Consider the following 20,046-nt stretch of genomic DNA (forward strand, 5'->3'; position numbering starts at 1 on the left):
TCTATCTCACTATCTCTTTTTCTCTCTCCTATCATCTCACTATCTCACTATCTCTATCTCTCTATCTCTCTACTCACTCATCTCTCTCTCACTACTATCTATCTCTCTCCTCACTCACTATCTCTTTCTCTCTCTCTATCTCTATCTCTCTGTAGCACTACTATCTCACTCACTATATCTTTCTCTCACTATCTCTATCTCACTCACTATCTCTCTCTATCTCCCTCTCTCTATCTCTCGCTCTCACTATCTCTATCTGTCTATCTCTCTCGCACTATCTCTATCTCCCTCTCTCTCACTATCTCTCTATCAATATCTCTCTCACAATATCTCTCTACCACCATCTCTCTCACTCAATATCTCTCTCACTATCTCTCTCTCACTATCTCTATCTCTCTCGCTATCTCTATCTCTCTCTCTCTCTCTCACTCATCTCTATCTCTCTCTCACTATCTCTATCTATCTCTAACTCACTATTTCTATCTCTCTCACTATCTCTATCTCTCTCTCACTATCTCTGTCTCACTATTTCTATCTCTCTCTCACTCACTATTTCTCTCTCATATATTTCTTGTAGCACTACTGCGTGTGCAGAATATTCATGCATACTTACCAGTTTGGTCTCACAGAGTTCAGTTTCTGTTGTGGTGTACAATAGGCTCAGAATGATTATACGTTATAGTCCGTGACTTTCATGTTCATTTTGTTTTGACCTCACACTATGAACGTTCATGGTCCAATGAACACACACAGAAAGTGAAGGTCTATATCCTCGAAAAAGCGTACACAGCCTTGCGCATGCTTCACACATTTCTGACAGCAATCACCAATACTTGTACTCTGGAAATTAAAAATAATTCATCAAATTTTCGAAATACACACTAAAATCAGTGAAAGTAGAAATGCTTCAAACTATAGCAGAGCTTGAACATAAACACGTGCTCTTTGTTTGTAAACAGTGAATAACTATTTATAGCGACTAGCGTCATCCCATAGTGCCTCTCGTGACGTCACGTCCGTAAACAAGCTTCGCGTACCCCAGCTCTCATTGTCCAGGGGTTCCAGATATTTCTACAATATTCGAAAGGATTAGGCGAATATTCGTCACTCCTTGGTCTCACACAAACGCCCCGACAGTCAGAAAGACGTGCTCCTGAGTGGTAGGTGGTGCTAATTCATGTATGCCCTTATACTGGAGAAAATTCCTCCTTGGTTTCTAGGTCACGGATGCAAAATGATGCAGACGAATTATGTTATCAGCTGATTGTAGGCCAGGCCCTCGTGAATTTCGTGCTTGGTTTGAGTATAATAACATTTCACGGTTCAAAGTTCTGGTTCTGTATTTACGGGCTTTTGTTTATTTTCTTGCCGATGACATTGATGAGGGTGAGTTAAAAACAACAGATGCGTTACTGTTATTCAAGGCGAGAAGGAGGATGGGTTGTGCCCAATATGCTGTACATACGAATACTAGGATATTTATAGATCGCCTGTACATTTGACTTTGATGTGTGGGGGGGCATTGGAGAAGGGTGTAAATTCTTTAGCATTTTTTCGGCTAAAATTCGTATCTAGCAGTAGCTCTTGAATCAGTATTTCCTACATGTATGCCAACATGGAAGTGTTGGCTTATTATCGTGTACAGAGTTGTTGATTGTTGATCAATTTTTCTGCTGACCTTAAGTTAACCAAATAATCAATGTCTATTATAAACACCACCAGGTGTGGAACAAGTGTCCATATGTTATGTGGTATTGAAATATTGCAATTTTATTCAATATTTATGATGTAATGTACACCTTAGGGCATAGCTATTGATGAAATTATTATTGATAATGTTTAATAAATAATTCTGCTGATGTTTGGTACGAATTCTTATTAAAACCCTTTTGTGTGGAAAATGAGAGTATTTAACATGTTTGGCCCTGATAGGCACAGCCCCATCAAAACTGTTCAACATAAATTTTAATTTCTCTACTTATTAGGACAAGTTGATAGTGAGACTCAAGTCTTATCCCAACTTTGGATAACCATTTAAAGTCTAAAGTCAGTTTTTGTTTTGTAAGGATATTTATTCAATCAATGAAGATGAGAGAAAATGTATTAAATCAATTATTCAAAATAGACCGTATTGGTGAAAAAATAAAACAGTTATTTCCATAAAACATTTGTCGGCCAGTCTGAGTGTTTGAAAGATGAGGGATCATTCACAGATAGATCTAATTATAATGTTTAAGCTTTGGGGTTCTCTAAATTTAAATTCTGTAGGATGATTATCAAGGACCTTTGGACCAATTTATAAAAAAATATTTTAAATATGACAAATATCTTTAGATATATTCTGTATGTATTCTATGTCAGGATGAAAGCAGGGTAATGTATACACTTTGAGACAGGGAAATGTGTCACTAAATGAGGTAGGAACTATCTATAGGATTATTTACACAATGGCCATTATCTGATTGTCTGCCAGCTAAGCTTGAGCTCGTCATGTTCCAACAATTCTATCTAATTACTTTGATGGTGTTCTGGCTATGACAAACAGTACAGGGTGCAGAAGGGCAGATAAAAAAGGAAATTACAGAGCCCAAACAATTAATGGAAGATTTAACAAACATCGCTGTTTGACTTGTCCTGTTTTTTGGCAAATACCCAAAAAGGTCACCCAACACAGCGTGCTCAGTGTTTTTATGGAATTGTCAACTGCGTATATATGTATAAATGTTATACAGTGAGTGTGTGGCAAGGCTTGTAGATCCTATATGTAAGTTTTAAACTGAATTTTGATTTTTAATTTATTTGGATTTTTAAAAACAAGATCAAATGACAAGTATCAGTAAACAAAATCTTCCTGAGTTGCTACTTTGGATTTTTCTAGTGACCGTAAAAAATCCAGAGATTTCAAATAATTACTAAGCTCACATAGCATTGTGAACTTGTGTAATAAACATGATATAGAAATACTAACCACATCAAAGTGTAGTAAGGACATAATATAATTTAAAGAAATAATATGTTCTATTACCATGACTACTGACTTAACATGTTAAGTGATGTGGCAGATGTTTTCATGTTAATAGTGTAAACCATTTTCTACTATGAATTGGAAAATACTTGATTCTGACTCACAAGTTTCATAGTATTGATCCTGAGTCTTTCCATCTAATGACCAATTTCACATACTGATTATTTGCTCAAAGGAAAGTCAGGTGGAACTTAAGAAAAATTGAAAACATGTTGTTTTATACATGTAGTTATGTTGTAGCTTATATTTCAAGAAGTTTTGTTTTAAGAACTAGCTGTGCAAACCTCAACATGTGGAAATCTTTCAGAAATTCCTTCCCTCTCCTTAATCATCTCATACTGACCCATTCTCTTCCCACAGAGGTTACTTGTCATATCTTCCTACGTAACCTCTGTTCTAATACGGCCATATTTCCCGGTTCTCGTAAAATCCCCTAGCGGCAAAAGATCGCAACACGAATTATCTCCCTTCTTTCTATCCAATCAGAACACGTGTTACATCGACTTAGATTCAACTTGACTAACACAAGCAACTGTGGGGCCACAAATATCCCCAATCTGCCGGGGACTTGTGTTGATGTTACACACAAGACGTTTAATGGCTAGCTTGTCCGTGGTCAACGAGGGCGATGGAGACGCCACTGATCCGCCATAACATGATTGAGTTCTGTCTAGAAGAAACGTTTGCGCATCGTGCAGGGGAAGAGGTTTAGTTTTCTCGAAGCATACGGAAATTACCGAGGCCTTGCGAATGATCACTTTTGAAACAACGTCGCTGATTGCACAACTAAATCTGAATGCCTCCAATCACGAGTCTTGAACGCTCACACCATGAAAGGGCCGTATTAGAACAGAGGTTACGTAGGAAGATATGACAGGAGTAAACTCTGTGGGAAGAGAATGATACTGACCAAGAAAATCAGAAGGACAGTGAAATTAAGAAGCTTGGGCCTGAAGCTATATGTATTATTTAATTGTAGTATTTAGCTGTGATTTACGTATCCAATAATCCATACTAACTGAAAACTCTGAATTTCAGAATCCTAAAATCATCTGCCATGGCAGAAAAAGGAGAAAACAGCCCTGAAACTTTGAACAACTCAATCGACGCCGAGGTGAATTCTGATGGGGATGAAAACGGCCTGAACAGTTCAAACAGTGAGATAGATAGCAAGAAACGACGAACACAGACTCCAAGTCCCCACCCAACTGGTGTTCCGGGTTTCATGGCAGCAGGTGAGGTGTCATTTATTTCCTATATGGAGGAGACAGTGGGGTAGCCTAGTGGTTAAAGCATTGTCTCATCAAACCCCACATAGCTACAATCAGTGAAGCCAAATTCTGGTGTCCTGCTGTGGTACTGCTGGAATATTGCTAACACCATACTCCATCACTTCTCTATAGGACAGACCGCCTCCGTGGTGTAGTGGTTAGAGCGTCCGCCCGGAGAGCGGAAGGTCGCGGGTTCGATCCCCGACCACGTCATACCAAAAGACGTTAAAATATAGTACTTGTTGGTCCCTGCCTGGTGCTCGGCATTAATGGGTAAAACAAGGACTGGTCGGCTCGGAGTCAGTATAATGTGTCTGAGTGGGGTATTCATGCTTCACTGCGGCATGGTATCTCAGTGGGCTAGCACTATAAAACCAGCTTCAGTCTTGGCCAGTACAAGGAGCCGCACATACCCATACACAAGCATGCACGTCGTCATATGAGCGAAATATTTTCAAGTACGACATTAAACCCAATTTCACCTCACCTCACCTCTCTATAGGACAGCTAAGAACACAAGAATTCTTGGTAAGGACGAAAACGAACATATATGTAATTCAAATTTATTTTATTATTGTTCATTAGGGTGATGGGGTGGCCTAGTGGTTAAAGTGTTGGCTCATCACGCTGAAGACCCAGTTCGATTCCCCACATGGGTACAATGTGTGAAGCCCATTTCTGGTGTCTCCCGCCGTTATATTGCTGGAATATTGCTAAAACTAGTAAAAGCAGTGTAAAACCATACTCACTCACTCACTCACTACTGTTCATTCAGCCTGACAAATGTGAATGCATGATGCCCCTACAGGGGTGGAAATAACTTTAGAATTGCTAGTCTACTCCGGTAAAGTGGCACATGTAAAATCACTTGCCTGATATTTTTTCCACTATACCAGCCGTTTTCTTGTTGATTGTTTACATAAACAACATAATTAACATTGGAATATCAACTGGACACTGGTACAGTGTGATATACAAATTTGCTTGCCCGACAGAAAAAAACACTGGACTCGGGCGTCGGGCAATGGGTTATTTCCACCCCTGCCCTAGAGCATATGTTAGCCAAACATCTATGTGAACTGGGTAGCTTATATGAAAGTCTGTAAAGGCATTTAGAAGATCATCCCTGCTTGTGTTGTGTAAACATATCATAATGCATATACATACTTACTCTATACTCTTATGCATTCAACTGATGAATGAGCAAGGGGTACCTCTGAAGTGTCATGACATTATATAAGAAGTTTTTATCCATTACAAGTGTCATGTCTTCATGTAGCTTATACTCAACAGTCAGCCATAGGAATGAACAACTCACACCAAAATCAGACTTATTGATGTCCTCACCATAATGCCAGTCATTATTTTTTATCTTTTATTTATTTCAGCGCCTTGAGCATGCACTAGTGCGTGGATATGTGTGCAATATAAATATCCAATAATAAAATAAAAAAATGAATAATAAACACCAACAACGAGACTTATTGATGTCCTCACCATAATGCCAGTCATTATTTTTGCTATTTTTATAAAATTTTATTTATTTCACCATAATGCCAGTCATTATTTTTTATTTTTATTTATTTGAGCTTGAGCATGCACTAGTGCGTGGATAGTGCTATATAAATGGATATGTGTGCTATATAAATATCCAATAATAAAATAAAAAAATGAATAATAAACACCAAAATCAGACTTATTGATGGCCTCACCATAATGCCAGTCAACACCATAGTAGCTGTTCATTTTCTTGAGACAGTGCCAAAACCTTTGCGTTTACTACCCCACACTTGTCCCGTGACAATATTTTCAGTAGATTTCAGTGTTAGTATATAGACTACTATCAGCTGAGTTTACTAGATAGAAAATATTTGTGCTGGACTCAGACATAGTGACTAAACTGTCGGTTTGTTACTCTCTTGTCAGTAACTTCAGTGTCACAATAGAAACAAATATGTAGTTGTGTGGTAAAAAGACTTATAGGAAAATATTAATGTCATGATCTTGATTTCCTGTAGCTTCTCCCCCGAAGTTTGTGTCGTTTGAGCAGCTGATGGAGGCAGCCAATGGTGTGCGAAACATGACACTTGCCCATGAGATTGTGGTTGATGGCGACTTCAAACTGGACACTCGCAAGCCACAGAAAGACAGGTATGGCTGTGTGTAACTTGCCCTCTCTTTTTTTTTTTTGTAATTTAAATTTTATTTCTGAATCCCTGTTACAGTCAAAAGTAAGCAGTCATGGGATACAGGTGGAATTTTTTACGAAACAAGACAATCCATTCACTCACCATTCACACAAGTACAAGATTATTTTTAATTATCAAACATATTAATAATATAATTAATTCAGTCGTCTTTGAATAAGCCATGATATAAAAGCCATTTCGAGGAAAATTCGGCGTTACAGCTTTTGTTAAAGAAAAAATACATTTTTCAATACTATATCTCAATCTCAACTCACTTCTGAACTGAGCAATATTTGGTAAAACAGAATTGAGCTTGCATTTGTACAAATAATATTTTCCCAATAATATGAACAAGTCAAAAACAGAGTCAGTAAAAACATTTACTATCTTACAAGGGGACCTGGTCATGGCAAGTTCCACTATGAAACGGGCGGTGGGGTAGCCTAATGGTTAAAGCGTTGGCTCGTCACGTCGAAGACCCGGGTTCGAATCCCCACATGGGCACAATGTGTGAAGCCCATTTCTGGTGTCCCCCGCCGTGATGTTGCTGGAATATTGCTAAAAGCGGCGTAAAACCAAACTCAGTCAGTCAGTCCACTATGAAGCTACATTATGACTTTTTGGAGCATATAGTGGTCAGGGCTTTTGTTGTATTCTAACTATAAGTGTTGTGTAATTGTTTTCTTGACAAATGTATTAATAAGAATTTACCTCAATATATTTTTGTATTTATGGAAGTATAAATGTAAAGCCGTGCTACTTTCATACACTACACTCACCGTGTTATGTTCATGTTCCATAAATTAATATATTATGGATGTCAGTTCTTAGATTAAAAAGATCAAGTTAAATATCAAGTCAATACTATAGAGGCAATGCAAATGATCCATATCAAATATGCTTCAGTGGCAGTGCATGTATTTCTTTTCCCAATAGTTGATCCATCTTCTGACTGTATATACTGTATAATATTTGCAAATGTATGGCATGCATTTTTTTCACTTTTTCACTTTCCAGTACACTGTATATATCCTGTAAAACACTGTATATATATCCCAACACTGCATATGTTTTCCCCAATGTCTAGTTTCCACTGTACATTGTACATTGTATTATGTAATAATATGTTTAATTGTATTTAGGGAGAAGGTGATCATAAGTGGTGCACTTGTGCCTAATCCCGTTGTCATTTGGACAATAAAATATGTTTAAAGCCATCTTCTGACTCTTTTTCAGTGTTCATTCACAAGTACAGGAAGTGGTACACAAGGCATTTTGGGACTTGCTGCGTGAGGAAATTAGTCAGGACCCTCCAGAATTCAAAAGGTCGCTGGTTCTCATTGAAGAAATAAAGGAGGTAAGTAAACCTGATCCTAGGTGTTATGTAGATCAAGTACAGGAAAACACAGGAGCTTGTTGGGTACAAATATGTAGACTTACCCTACAACATAGGATCTGGCATGTCTTGACTGGTGTAACAGGTTATATCTACACTGCATGTATTCTGGCATGTGTTAAGAGGTTGACCAGGTTTGTTTTTTCACTGTTTGTCTTTCACGCTGCTTGTATGGTGGCATATGGTAAAAGATTTAACAGGTTGTCTTATGACTGTATGTATTCTGCCTAGTGTTAAAGATCTAACTGGGTGTCATTTCGGGATTTATCTTTCCACTGCATATATTCTGGCTTGTGTTAAGAGATTTAAGGAGGCATTGGGGTAGCCTAGTGGTTAAAGTGTTTGCTCCTCACGTCAAAGACCCAGGTTCCATTACCCACGTGGGTACAATGTTGTGAAGCCCATTTCTGGTGCCCCTGTCGTGACATTGCTGGAATATTGCTAAAAACATACTCACTCACCCATTAAGACATTCACCAGGTTGTCTTTGCACTGTATGTATTCTTGGACATGTTAACACAGTGTATGAAATAAGGCCCGTCAGATCGTCCGACCGCCCGAGACAGGCTAGATTTCTGACAGACGGCCTAAATTTACCGCTAGCCAGCCCGATGGTGTGGTAAAATCTGAGTGAATTTACCATATCTTGGTGTCTGGTCTGGTTAAATCCATTTTGGGCTGAAGTTACCAGCCCTGATGTCTGGCTGGGGTTTTGGCTTATTTCATACGCTGGTTAACATGTTATCTATAAACTGTACATGTTGGGGCTTATTTTAACAGATTTGAAACGTTAACCTTTCGCTCTTCTTATTTTGGTTTGTGATAATAGATTTAACATGTTATTCATGCCCTGTATGTATTCTGGCTAGGTTATATTTCCACATACAGTCAACTCTCGTTAATCCGACACTTGTGGTTGCAGAGAAATATGTCGGATTAACGAAAATGTCGGATTAATGTATTTGTGTGAAAATATCAATGTTTACTAAATGTCATGATCAAAAGGAGATTTCTTTCTTGATCAATGGCGTAACTTCTACAAGGGGTCGCTTAGCAGCTGGTGTACTCGTGACAAACATCTTGTGATGAAAACTCATGTCGGTTGTAAACATTTTATACAGCTCGCTCTACTGTTATTTCTTGATTAAATCGTCTCAATTAATTATCCTGTGTTCCTAATTAACAAGTGTGATGTTCACTGATGCCGGTGTCAAGCAGCCAGTAAGGCACACGCTAATTACCACTCATGTGTGATTGTTTGTATACGGTCGGATCATCCGACCGGCTGTGTTGATTGTCGGATTAACGAATGTTTTTACAATGTATTTACAATAATCAGTTGCTAGATTGGTGTGTCGGAGTCGGAATGCGAGAATGTCGGATTAACGAGAGTAATTATCACTGTTTTAAATGGTTCCCTAATTTTTTGTCGGATTAACGTGATTGTCGGATTAATGAGTGTCGGATTAACGAGAGCTGACTGTATACTGGCTTATGGTTACAGGTCTTGTTGTCACTGTTGCTACCCCAGCATGTCCGATCACGAGCCCAAGTAAATGAAGTACTTGACCTTGAGCTCATAGAGCAAAAGATGGAGAACGAAGCATTTGACATCCACTACTATGCCGAATATGTAATTGGCATCATGGGCCGGCTGTGTGCCCCCCTCAGGGATGACCAGATCGCCAAGCTCAAGGAGCAGAAGGAAATTGTGCCACTCTTCAAGTAAGACATATGTTATGATGTTTTGATTTACAAACATTTCATTAACATACAGTGAAAAAGGCCAGGTATGAGTTCTTAAATTATTACCTAAAATACTTGTTCCTAAAATTATTGACGATTATGTTTTGACAATTACGTGTAGCACAAAATGGAAGAATCAGAGACAAGAAAAGATAAGAAAGTTGGTAAGTTTGGATAATGCGTTCATTAGTGAACACATTATATATTTATATTTAAACGATATTTTACTTGTTGCAATGAAGAGGCATACAGTATTGCATCCAGATAAAAGGCCCACATAAAAACGCTTCCTGTATCACAATACATACAATATATTACAAGCTATTCAGCTCATTAATAACAGAAACTGTTCAACAACCAGCTTCCAAACATTCTCTAGTATTTCCCAGCTAGATGATAATGGCATCATATTCACAGAGCCATTTAGCCATTATGTCCCTACAACATCCTATCTTCTATCTCTGATGCTTCATAAACAAATGATATAGGGTTGTGATTCGCAGCAAAAAGAAATAATAGCAACTAACAAAAGTATTAAATCATAAAATTTTAAATCAAAATACTTAACTTAACCCACACCAGTGTTCACGGATGGTGTTTCAAAGTAACAGGACATTGGGTCCTGTAAGTTTCAGATGTCGGTCTGACCCATTGAAAATTCAGAGGACACATAGAATAAAATTAAACACACATTTCAGATTTAACATTTGTTATAATTGGCATTAAATTATTAACAAGTACCGGGTATAAGATTTACAAACAGCAAACAAGTGTCACATGTCACATATAACAACTTCGGTCAAAGTCATTGTGAAATATACAGTCAGACACTTGGGCCGGCGGGTTGTAGACTTCTATCAGACCTTTTTCGAATCTGCCAGATTTGTCAGAGGGTCAGACGCTATTCGTGAACACTGCCACACATAGCATCAGAAATAGTACAACGCAGCATAGCATAGTATCCTATCACACCACCAACTTTATCCTCAGCATTGTTATCATTATGCCTCTACTGTAGTCAGTGTAGTTTTAGCAGACGCAAAGGAAATAACCTCCTGTTGTTAAATAAAAAAAAATCAAAGAAGTCACACATGGTTGGTCCTGTGGTTTCCAGGGAGATATTTGAGGTTTTAGACCTGATGAAGATGGACATGGCCAACTTCACGATCCAGCAGATGAGGCCCTACCTTCAGCAGCAGAGTGTGGAGTACGAGCGCAACAAGTTCCAGGAGTTCCTCAAGACTCAGGATGGTATGCTGTGTGGAGTTTTGTTAGGATGGTTGGGAGTGTGGGGGTTAGTTCATAGGACACCGGATGTAGGCTGTGTAGGGGATGGTTAGGAAGATGCTGTATGGGGGTTGCCTGTAGTTCAGCAGTTAATCCTCACTCAGTTTGGTGATATTGAGATAGTTGATAATCTGTGTGTTCTCAAGGCAGTCTGTCCTCTGGGCTTAATGTGATTCAAATAAATATCTAGTTCAAGTAAAGCTGTCTTTCCCAGTCTACAGTTTGCACTCCTATGCTTAGGTCAAGTTAGGAGTGAGTGAGTGAGTTTGGTTTTGCGCCACTTTTAGCAATATTCCAGCAATATCATGGCAGGGGACACCAGAAATGGGCTCACACATTGTACCCATGTGGGGAATCGAACCCGGGTCTTCACCGTGATGAGCGAATGCTTTAACCACTAGGCTACCCCACCATCCTGGTCAAGTGAGGAATCAGCAGTGATTTGTGCTTGTTGCAAATGGTTTGGGTGGTCAGACTCTGTGTCTTGGTTTAGTGTGTCTCATTAAATGCAACAGCATGTTTGCTCATAGTATCCATCCTCGATAATCTCGAGCGTATACATTCCGATAAATCTCCACTAGTACCCTGGATTCGTCTACGGCTCGGCCCTATAATTTTATTACCTCCCTTTGCTGGCTTTTTATCAAATCAGGTGTCCATGTTGGGAAGTTGAGCATACCAATTACAAGGCTTCTATCATAACTCACTTCTGCTTTTTTGGTAAACAGTAATGGCGGAGGAAACAATTAACTTTGAGAGGGTGTGTTCTCGCTTCAACATACGACAGTTAACTCCCATAAAGAAGTAATCACTGAAACATTGCACCACGACCAAACCTTAGCGGCTGCAGCCACCATCTTTGTTGACACTGGCAAGCTCAGCTGTAATTTCTTATCTGATTGGCTACTGTATAGAAGGCTGAGCCAGCAAAGGGAGGTGATAAAATTATCGGGCCGAGCTGTAGATGCACCAAGGGTACTAGTGGAGATTTATCGGAGCGTATACCCTGGAAATTATCAAGGATGATAGTATCAAGCACCTGTTTATCTAACCAAAGCTTAAATATTTACAGGTTACCATGACATAGGTGGAATATTGCTAACTGAGGCTTTAAAATCAAACAACAATGTTTTCATCAAGGCTAGCCCCTACCAGCCCAGAGGTTGGTTGCCTTGACAACAAATAGTCCATATCAATGCAGTAACTTCTGTATCATTGTGATGAGTTTGACATACTTTTTGATGGGAAAATGCATGTGTTTTGTCAGAACATGGAACAGATGGCTTGCAGTTCACTAAAGTGTGGCTGAAGCGAAGCTTTGAACAACTTCTGGCTGAGGAAGAATCTTCCGGAGAGGGAGCCACTGTAGGGTCAAAGGTCACACCAGCATCTATCATGAATGAGGCATACATGGAACTTCTACAGTGGAATGATGACCAGATGTTCCCAGAGGTATGGATGAGCACTGATCGTGTTAGTTGGGTGTAGTTTCCATTGTTTCAGTATTATTGTTTTTAGAGAAGTAAGAAGTAGTCGTGTTGTAGTGTACTTTGGTGGTGTAGGAAACCTCAGTGATGTAGTGTACAAAGTGTTGTCATTTTCTTACTGTAGTAGCGGACTCAGGATAGCAGTATTGTAGAGTACATAGTGTTTTATCAACCTCAGTATTGTAGTGATCTCTGTATTGTAGGGATCTCAGTGTTGTAGGGATCTCAGTGTTGTAGTGATCTCAGTGTGGTAGTGATCAGTGATGTAGTGGCCTTGGTATTGTAGTGATCTCTGTATTGTAGGGATCTCAGTGTTGTAGGGATCTCAGTGTTGTAGTGATCTCAGTGTGGTAGTGACCATATGATGTAGTGGCCTTGGTATTGTAGTGACCTCAGTGATGTAGTGACCTTGGTATTGTAATGACCTCAGTGATGTAGTGACCTTGGTATTGTAATGACCTCAGTGATGTAGTGACCTTGGTATTGTAGTGACCTCAGTGATGTTGTGACCTTGGTGTTGTAGTGACCTCAGTGATGTAGTGACCTTGGTATTGTAGTGACCTCAGTGATGTAGTGACCTTGGTATTGTAGTGACCAGTGATGTGACCTTGTAGTGACTCTGATGTAGTGACCTGTGTTGTAGTGATCAGTGATGACTCCGTGTTGTAGTTGCAGACTCTACTGATAGGACCTTTGGTATTGTAGTGACCTGTGTTGTAGTGACCTCTGTATTATCTGTGCAGATTCTACTGATGGACCAGGGCCGTTTCCTGGAGCTACGTGACAAGACACGCCAGCTGACCCTGATGGCGTCCGTGTTGCTGGTAACATACAGTACTGTAGGAGCACCCATAGCAGGGATACAGGACCTCAAGACTACACTCAAGTCCAATATACTCACTGTCATTGCAGCAGAGAAGTAAGTCAAACTTTCACATTAGCCAGGCTGTGGAAATCTGATATTTGTTATTTGCCTCCACCATGACGCAGTCTTAAGTCTGTATGCAGATTTTCTTACCCAATGTCCAGTATTACTTGTATGTTGGTGCGTAATTCTTGTACAAATATTTTAATTCTTTGCCACACAAGACCAGCAAGAGAGTGAGTTAATTCGGGATATTCCTGTCATTCATCAATGCCTAAACACTCATGACGTGTTTCAATTGTACAAAGAGTTCAACGTTTTCATGTCAGTTTCATGTAGATTTGAAGAATGTAGAACTTTTAACAAGATATCAAGGTGATTGTTTTTCATTTTACATAGAGATTGGAAGAAGATGATTGTTTTCCATTTTACAGTTATATCAAGAATGTGATTTTTTCCATTTTACAAAGATTTCAAGAAAGGGATTGTTTTCCAATTTTCAGAGATTTCAAGAAAGTAATTGTGAATGTGGCCGACCAGGTGAAGAAAGATGTAAACGAGTGCCTTGTGAAGCACGGCTTCTCTCAGCTGGATGGGGAGAAAGAGAAGTTTCTCATTGGGCAGATCTCAGATGTTGCTGCTGAAGATCATGCTGTCACTACAGTCATGCGTAAGTTGGACGAAACTTGTCACTCAAATATTTACTGAACACAGGCATTTTGGGCAAAGAGATTGTGTTAGATATTATGTCTTATTAAATTAGATGTTAACAATGACAGTGATGGAAATCTCATACAATAAATAGGATGCTGCATCTTTGATCAGACAAGTGCAGAAGATAGATTACAAGCTTAGATTACTAGCCTATAGAAAATCAGTATTGCTAACTTCTGGCAATCATTACTCAGAGAAAGAAACAGAAAATACAAGCCACCAGTAACGAGTGAAATAATATTCCAGGTTATATTGTTTTAAAGAATGTGACATAGTTAATCAGAAAATCCTATTTGGTCCTACATGCACCTGTTAGAACTGACTTTTCAATTTCCCAGTTTTCTGCTTGACAATGGATACAGCACGAAGTTAAATGCTTCAGATCAACAGAGCTCAGGTCATTGACCTTGTACAAAGAAAATGGATCCCCTTTTCTGTTCAAAATTGGTCCCTGTCCCTAGATATTTCTGCTAATCCGACTTATCATTTTCACTTGTAATTGTCAGTTGACCACTAGGTTGTCAGAATAATCTGAATCTCCTAAAATTCTGGAGGAAAATCATAACATTGAAATTATTGCTGCATAAGAGACACAATTCTCACATTATCCAAGATCATAAATACCGTATCATGTTTATCAGTTTATTTCTTTGACAGTTGAGTATGGTGTCCAAAATAGGTTATATTATTACATTGCAGACAAAAGGATCTGTTCATTCATCAAAGGCTCCATCACTTCCCGCCACACGGAGCCGCTGAAGGTTCCGGCAGGCTACTCTGCCTTCCAGACAGAACTCAGCCAGATGCTGGGTCGCTTCCTGCGTCTCGTCTCCCACAACAGGTCCGTGTTCGGCATGCACTATGCCAACATCATCGGTTCCCTCATCCGCAAACAGCAGGACCTGTCTCCAAGATAAACAACCAAAGGAACAGCTCGTCACTCAAACATCTACAAGAAAACAAATTATTTGTTCCAGACAAGTTCATCAGTTACTCAAAGACACGTTTCCTTCAGCTGGAATGAGGATCTCCAAAAGTGGAGCAAGCCAGATGATCTACCATGATCCAAAGAAACTATTGTATGTCCTTGGTATCAGCCAGCCTGATCCTCGAAGGAACAGCACATCACGCAAACATCAACGTCTCCGAGAGAATAAATTATTTGTTCCAGACAAGTTCATCAGTTACTCAAAGACACATTTCCTTAAGCTTGAAAGGGATCTCCAAAAGTGTAGCAAGCCAGATGAAGTACCATGATCCAAAGAAAGTAATATATCTCCTCTGGTATTAGTGAACTGGTCTTTATTCCACAAGAGGTCCTTAGCTGTACAACTTTCATAGTCCTTTGTTAAAGTGTTGGAATTTTGATAATCAAAGCTTCAAGATTCCATGCCAGGAAGGGCCCTGGGTTATGAGCCCTAAAACCTTGACCCTGTAAATTCTACATGGGTTCATGTTTCTCAATGTCACGGACTCTATTGGTTTAATTATTGGTAGAAACTACCACTGTAAATGATCGTCATTTAAAATACACTGTTATCATTTAATGTAACATCCAAAGGGACCTGCCTTTTATTTTAGATAGAAAGGAGGCCTGCGATTTTAAATCCATGTGTGTCAAAGTTTGAAGATGCGATTTCTCAATAATGTGAAACCCTGTTAGTCTGGACACTACTGGCCAAGAAACTCTGAATTCAGAATAATTTTTATGAACATTTCAGGATTATTTAAGGGACAATTTGTGAATGTTTAAATTGAAATTAGGTTAACTGACGGATTTACTGAGAATAGCACTGTCCAGATTGCCAGTGTTTCACTAAATGTGTTATATATTAGTAGACAAAATGTCTTTGTCCTCATGACGCCAAATTGCCAAGATATTTTGTTAGGAAAGTCTCGCATGGAAACAGTGAAGTAATCCTTCTCGAAATATTAGATGTATTTTCAGTATATCGGAGATGACCCCATCCAAGATCATGGTGTGTTATTTGTTTTTATCTTCACGTGCGTATTTGACATTTCAGTTATTACCGAAATTTGAATTTCATGAGCATCTGTCCTGTGTGCATTTAATACATAATCTGCTGTAACATCATACTGAGTTGGGCGGTGGGGTAGCCTAGTGGTTAAAGCGTTGGCTCGTCACGCCGAAGACCTGGGTTCGAATCCCCACATGGGTACAATGTGTGAAGCCCATTTCTGGTGTCCCCCGCCTTGATGTTGCTGGAATATTGCTAAAAGCGGCGTAAAACCAAACTCAGTCAGTCAGTCAGTCATACTGAGTTATGCAGGGATTCTGTCTTATGTACATATCAAGTCGAAATCACAAGCAGCCTTTTGTATTATCTCGCAAGCAAAAGGGATTTTCCAAATAGGTCCAGGGAGTCGATTCCGGAACGTGTCTGATTGTCATTATTATTTATATTATCATTATTATTCATGACAATAGAAGAAGCAAATGTGATGAACTGCCAAATGTGTTAGTAAGAAAAACTGTTTTGTAATAAGATGATGATGATCTCATATGTGAGGGGGCGACGTGTTACAATCCGGGCCCCGTTACACAAATCGATCTTAACGCTACAACTGTCGTAATTCTAGGTTAAAGTATGGGCTTTGTGAAATGGGCCCCTCTCCTTTCCACAGGTGTAGCATTATCATTGAAGAATAATTAGGTTACCATATGAATATAGTGTGTTTAGTGGATAAATAAGCTACAGGGTTTCTGATGATTGAGGTGGTGACATTTTTACCTTAACGAAATATGACAGGATGTGCATGAAGCTGAAAAGTTTCTTATGGTGGAACTGTTAGTTCTTAGTGGTCATCACGTTTCTGTTATGATGATGTTTGCTTCTGGATTTACAATGCTTATTGTTTTCCTTAAGGTGCATTTTCATGGTGTGAGTCTTGCAGTAACAATTTGTAGTACACAAACCGTAACAATATTAATTCGCATACAACTGAGTGCAGCTGAGTTGTAAGACGTATGACTTGTCCTAATTCCTACTACAAGTCTCAAGCTCTCAACCACTCAAAATCGCTAAACTCTGTGTCCACCTCAGAGTGATGTCCCTTTGTTTGTCTTGACATCATGTCGGAGACACAACTGAAGAAATTTGGTCTTACAGAGAAAAACTGAACAATCCACTTGTGAACTCACACTGATTTGGGCATTCTTCTGTTTTATTGACTAATACACATTCACATTAATGTTAGTATCTGTTCTTCTCTTGATGAATCCATTTTGTCGAGTCATGTGCGAGAATCTCTTGAGATACGAGTTGTTGTGACTTAAAAACTACACAAAAGGCAAAGTTGTTATGATCTTTATTGTTACTACAAGTCATATGCAACATGTTGTTACTACAAGTTGTGGGGCGGTGGGGTAGCCCAGTGGTTAAAGTGTTTGCTTGCACGCCGAAATCCCGGGTTCTATTTCCTACATGGGTACAATGTGTGAAGCTCATTTCTGGTGTCCCCCGCCATGATATTGCTGGAATATTGCTAAAAGCGGCGTAAAACTAAACTCACTTATTACTGCAAGTTGCACTATGAGAACTCACTTTTAAGGAAACAAGCTGTAAGTCTCACATTGGAGTGTTTTACTGATCCTGAGAAGCATCCTGACATTAACCATTGTAGAGTGAACAATGTGCCAACACACTATGTCTCCTGAACTTGTACCTGTGAGACAGCTATTGGCCTGAATATGATGTTACAAGTTGTATATGTTTACCCCATCTATATTCATGATGACACAGTATTGTTTCAGGGTGTTTTGCATGACATTTTCCTGAAGGACTGAGAATCTGTATGTTTATTCACAGAGCATGTTGTAACAGAAGTAGGGGATTACGCCACAACACGGCGATTGGTGTTTGTCGGAACAGTCGTCTTTACGTTTTCACCTTTCAATATGGTTTTGTCATGATTTACTACAAGAACAAATAACGTTGTTAGCTATTTCATTGACAGAGTTTCATTGCATAGGGTGACAGAAACCTGCAATTGTGGGTTCGAATCCCACATTCCACCTGATAATCTTTCACGGTTTGTTGACACCAAACCCATGATCATGGATTTCGTTTTAGCGTACAAGTTACACACCTGCATCACTTTGCTTTTTCCACACAAACTATGTAGCGTTCCAACACGCTAATATATGCTAAAACTCAAGTATAATACTGTTCAACGTGAAGTAAATCCTACTCACTCACTGACCTACTGAATAACCAGGTTAGTGTAAACATCCCCAGAAAGAATAATAGCAAAAAATGTGGAAAAGGCATGTTTTGGGTTGTTGTTTTTTTGTTCGTAAGTGAAGGTTGTTATCAAAATTGTATTTATTTTTCTCCTTGCATGAGGGATTGTGTGATATGATGGACAAATTTCACTTTTGTAATACAGTTTGAATCCAGTCCATTTACTTACCGTAATGCAGAGGTTGTGATTGATCTGTTCATTTGATCTAAAACGTGAGAGAATTAATTTCTGCAAAATCATAAGCCAGATTTTACGAGGATGAAATGTTCCGATTGACTTGAGGAGAGTTGTATTACCAGTAGTTATGTTGTATGATGGTTGTATCCCATAGAAGGTGCTAATGTTGTGTAAATAATGTTGTTTGATAGAGAGAGTTGTCAAATTAACTGTATACCTGCAACAAAATATGTCAGCTTTTTCATTGATATATAACCTGTATATGACATACGACTTCTCATCATTTACATAAGTTAAATACAAAAAGAGGATCTTCTTTCAAATGGTTCTATTCAAGTTATCATATCTGACCTTGACCTTAATTGTCTGACCTTAACCCTAATTTTCTGACCTTGACCTTTATATTCTCGCCATCATCGGTTTAGTTTGACTTATGATTTTCATCCAAGTACTTTAAAAAGTCAGATTGGTGGTTCAGGAAGGATTATATTTTCAATGTTTTTGAAGAAAAACTGTTCAAGGTATCGGCCCCAGTGTGATTGGAATATCCATGTGGCTATGTGGCCATCTACCTAATGTGTGGACATCTGCTCTTACTCTCTGTCAGCCTTAACAAATCTGTCATTTCTATCATTAAAATAATCTATCATTTTGTATTTTTATATGAATATTTTACTTTTTATGTAACTTCATCAAAGAGTTTTATTGAATTAAAAAAATGGTTGCCATGGTCACAGTACATTTTGATACATATATGTATTTATTAATGTTTCTTCAGATAATGAGAACAATAATTCATCTGCAGTATATATGTTTCATTAGGTTTCAAAATATTAAAATGCTGAAGCCACAAGTTCAAGGATTTGTATTTTCCTACAAAATTGCATTCCTACATTTTTAGGTGATTTTTGTAATGTTCATTATATATCTGACACAAATAGCATATAAGGAATATTATTTTAAAAAATGCAATTAAATGCAATGGAAACAACATTCTGGGAGACAAGTTTTGTGATAAGAGGGTTTTTTTCTATTTAAATAACATAGCCCATCTCCTTCCAATGTCTTTACCTTGAAGGAACTTAATCAGTTACATATACATACATATATATGCTCTTATTCTAACCTATACATAAATATTTTGCTGTGTTCGTGTTTTTTTTCAAAAGAAATTCAAAGTTTACAATGTAGCCAAATTGGATGTACACAGTTTGAATTTCTCTAAATTGTCTCTCAATTGTAACGAATTGCAGATCATTGTGTAACTAAAATCAACAGTATTTTTCTACAAAGGAACATGTGTAGGGTGAATGAATTATTAATTAGAGTGGTAGCTGGATCAGTTTGATGTTCAGCTTCTGATACTGCTGGCCTTAGATTGTTGAATTCTTTGATTATCAATGTTGAAGCTGGTATGGTAATGACATAGGTTGAATTCTTTGATTATCAATGTTGAAGCTGGTACAGTAATGACATAGGTTGAATTCTTTGATTATCAATGTTGAAGCCGGTATGCTAATGACATAGGTTGAATTCTTTGATTATCAATGTTGAAGCCGGTATGCTAATGACATAGGTTGAATTCTTTGATTATCCCAATTGAAGCTGGTACGGTAATGACAT

General features: G+C 38.5%; 2 protein-coding genes across 2 annotated transcripts; both read left to right on the forward strand.

Annotated features, from left to right (window-relative positions):
- Positions 1 to 1,017: 1,017 nt before the first annotated feature.
- On the forward strand, positions 1,018 to 13,106 carry LOC124259123 (T-complex protein 11-like protein 1). The gene is made up of 8 exons (XM_046693217.1): positions 1,018 to 1,160; positions 4,064 to 4,260; positions 6,315 to 6,447; positions 7,722 to 7,842; positions 9,386 to 9,606; positions 10,742 to 10,878; positions 12,182 to 12,366; positions 13,077 to 13,106. Exons 2-8 carry the CDS (start codon positions 4,083 to 4,085, stop codon positions 13,104 to 13,106), a joined length of 1,005 nt encoding a protein of 334 aa, XP_046549173.1. The 5' UTR covers positions 1,018 to 1,160; positions 4,064 to 4,082.
- Positions 13,107 to 13,153: 47 nt separating this feature from the next.
- On the forward strand, positions 13,154 to 16,082 carry LOC124259081 (T-complex protein 11-like protein 1). The gene is made up of 3 exons (XM_046693171.1): positions 13,154 to 13,320; positions 13,770 to 13,936; positions 14,680 to 16,082. The coding sequence occupies exons 1-3, from the start codon at positions 13,154 to 13,156 to the stop codon at positions 14,895 to 14,897; spliced, it is 552 nt and encodes a 183-aa protein (XP_046549127.1). The 3' UTR covers positions 14,898 to 16,082.
- Positions 16,083 to 20,046: the final 3,964 nt, after the last annotated feature.

Source organism: Haliotis rubra, unplaced genomic scaffold (genome assembly GCF_003918875.1).
Source record: "Haliotis rubra isolate DU_JTF1 unplaced genomic scaffold, ASM391887v1 Scf71, whole genome shotgun sequence".
NCBI lineage: Eukaryota > Metazoa > Mollusca > Gastropoda > Lepetellida > Haliotidae > Haliotis > Haliotis rubra.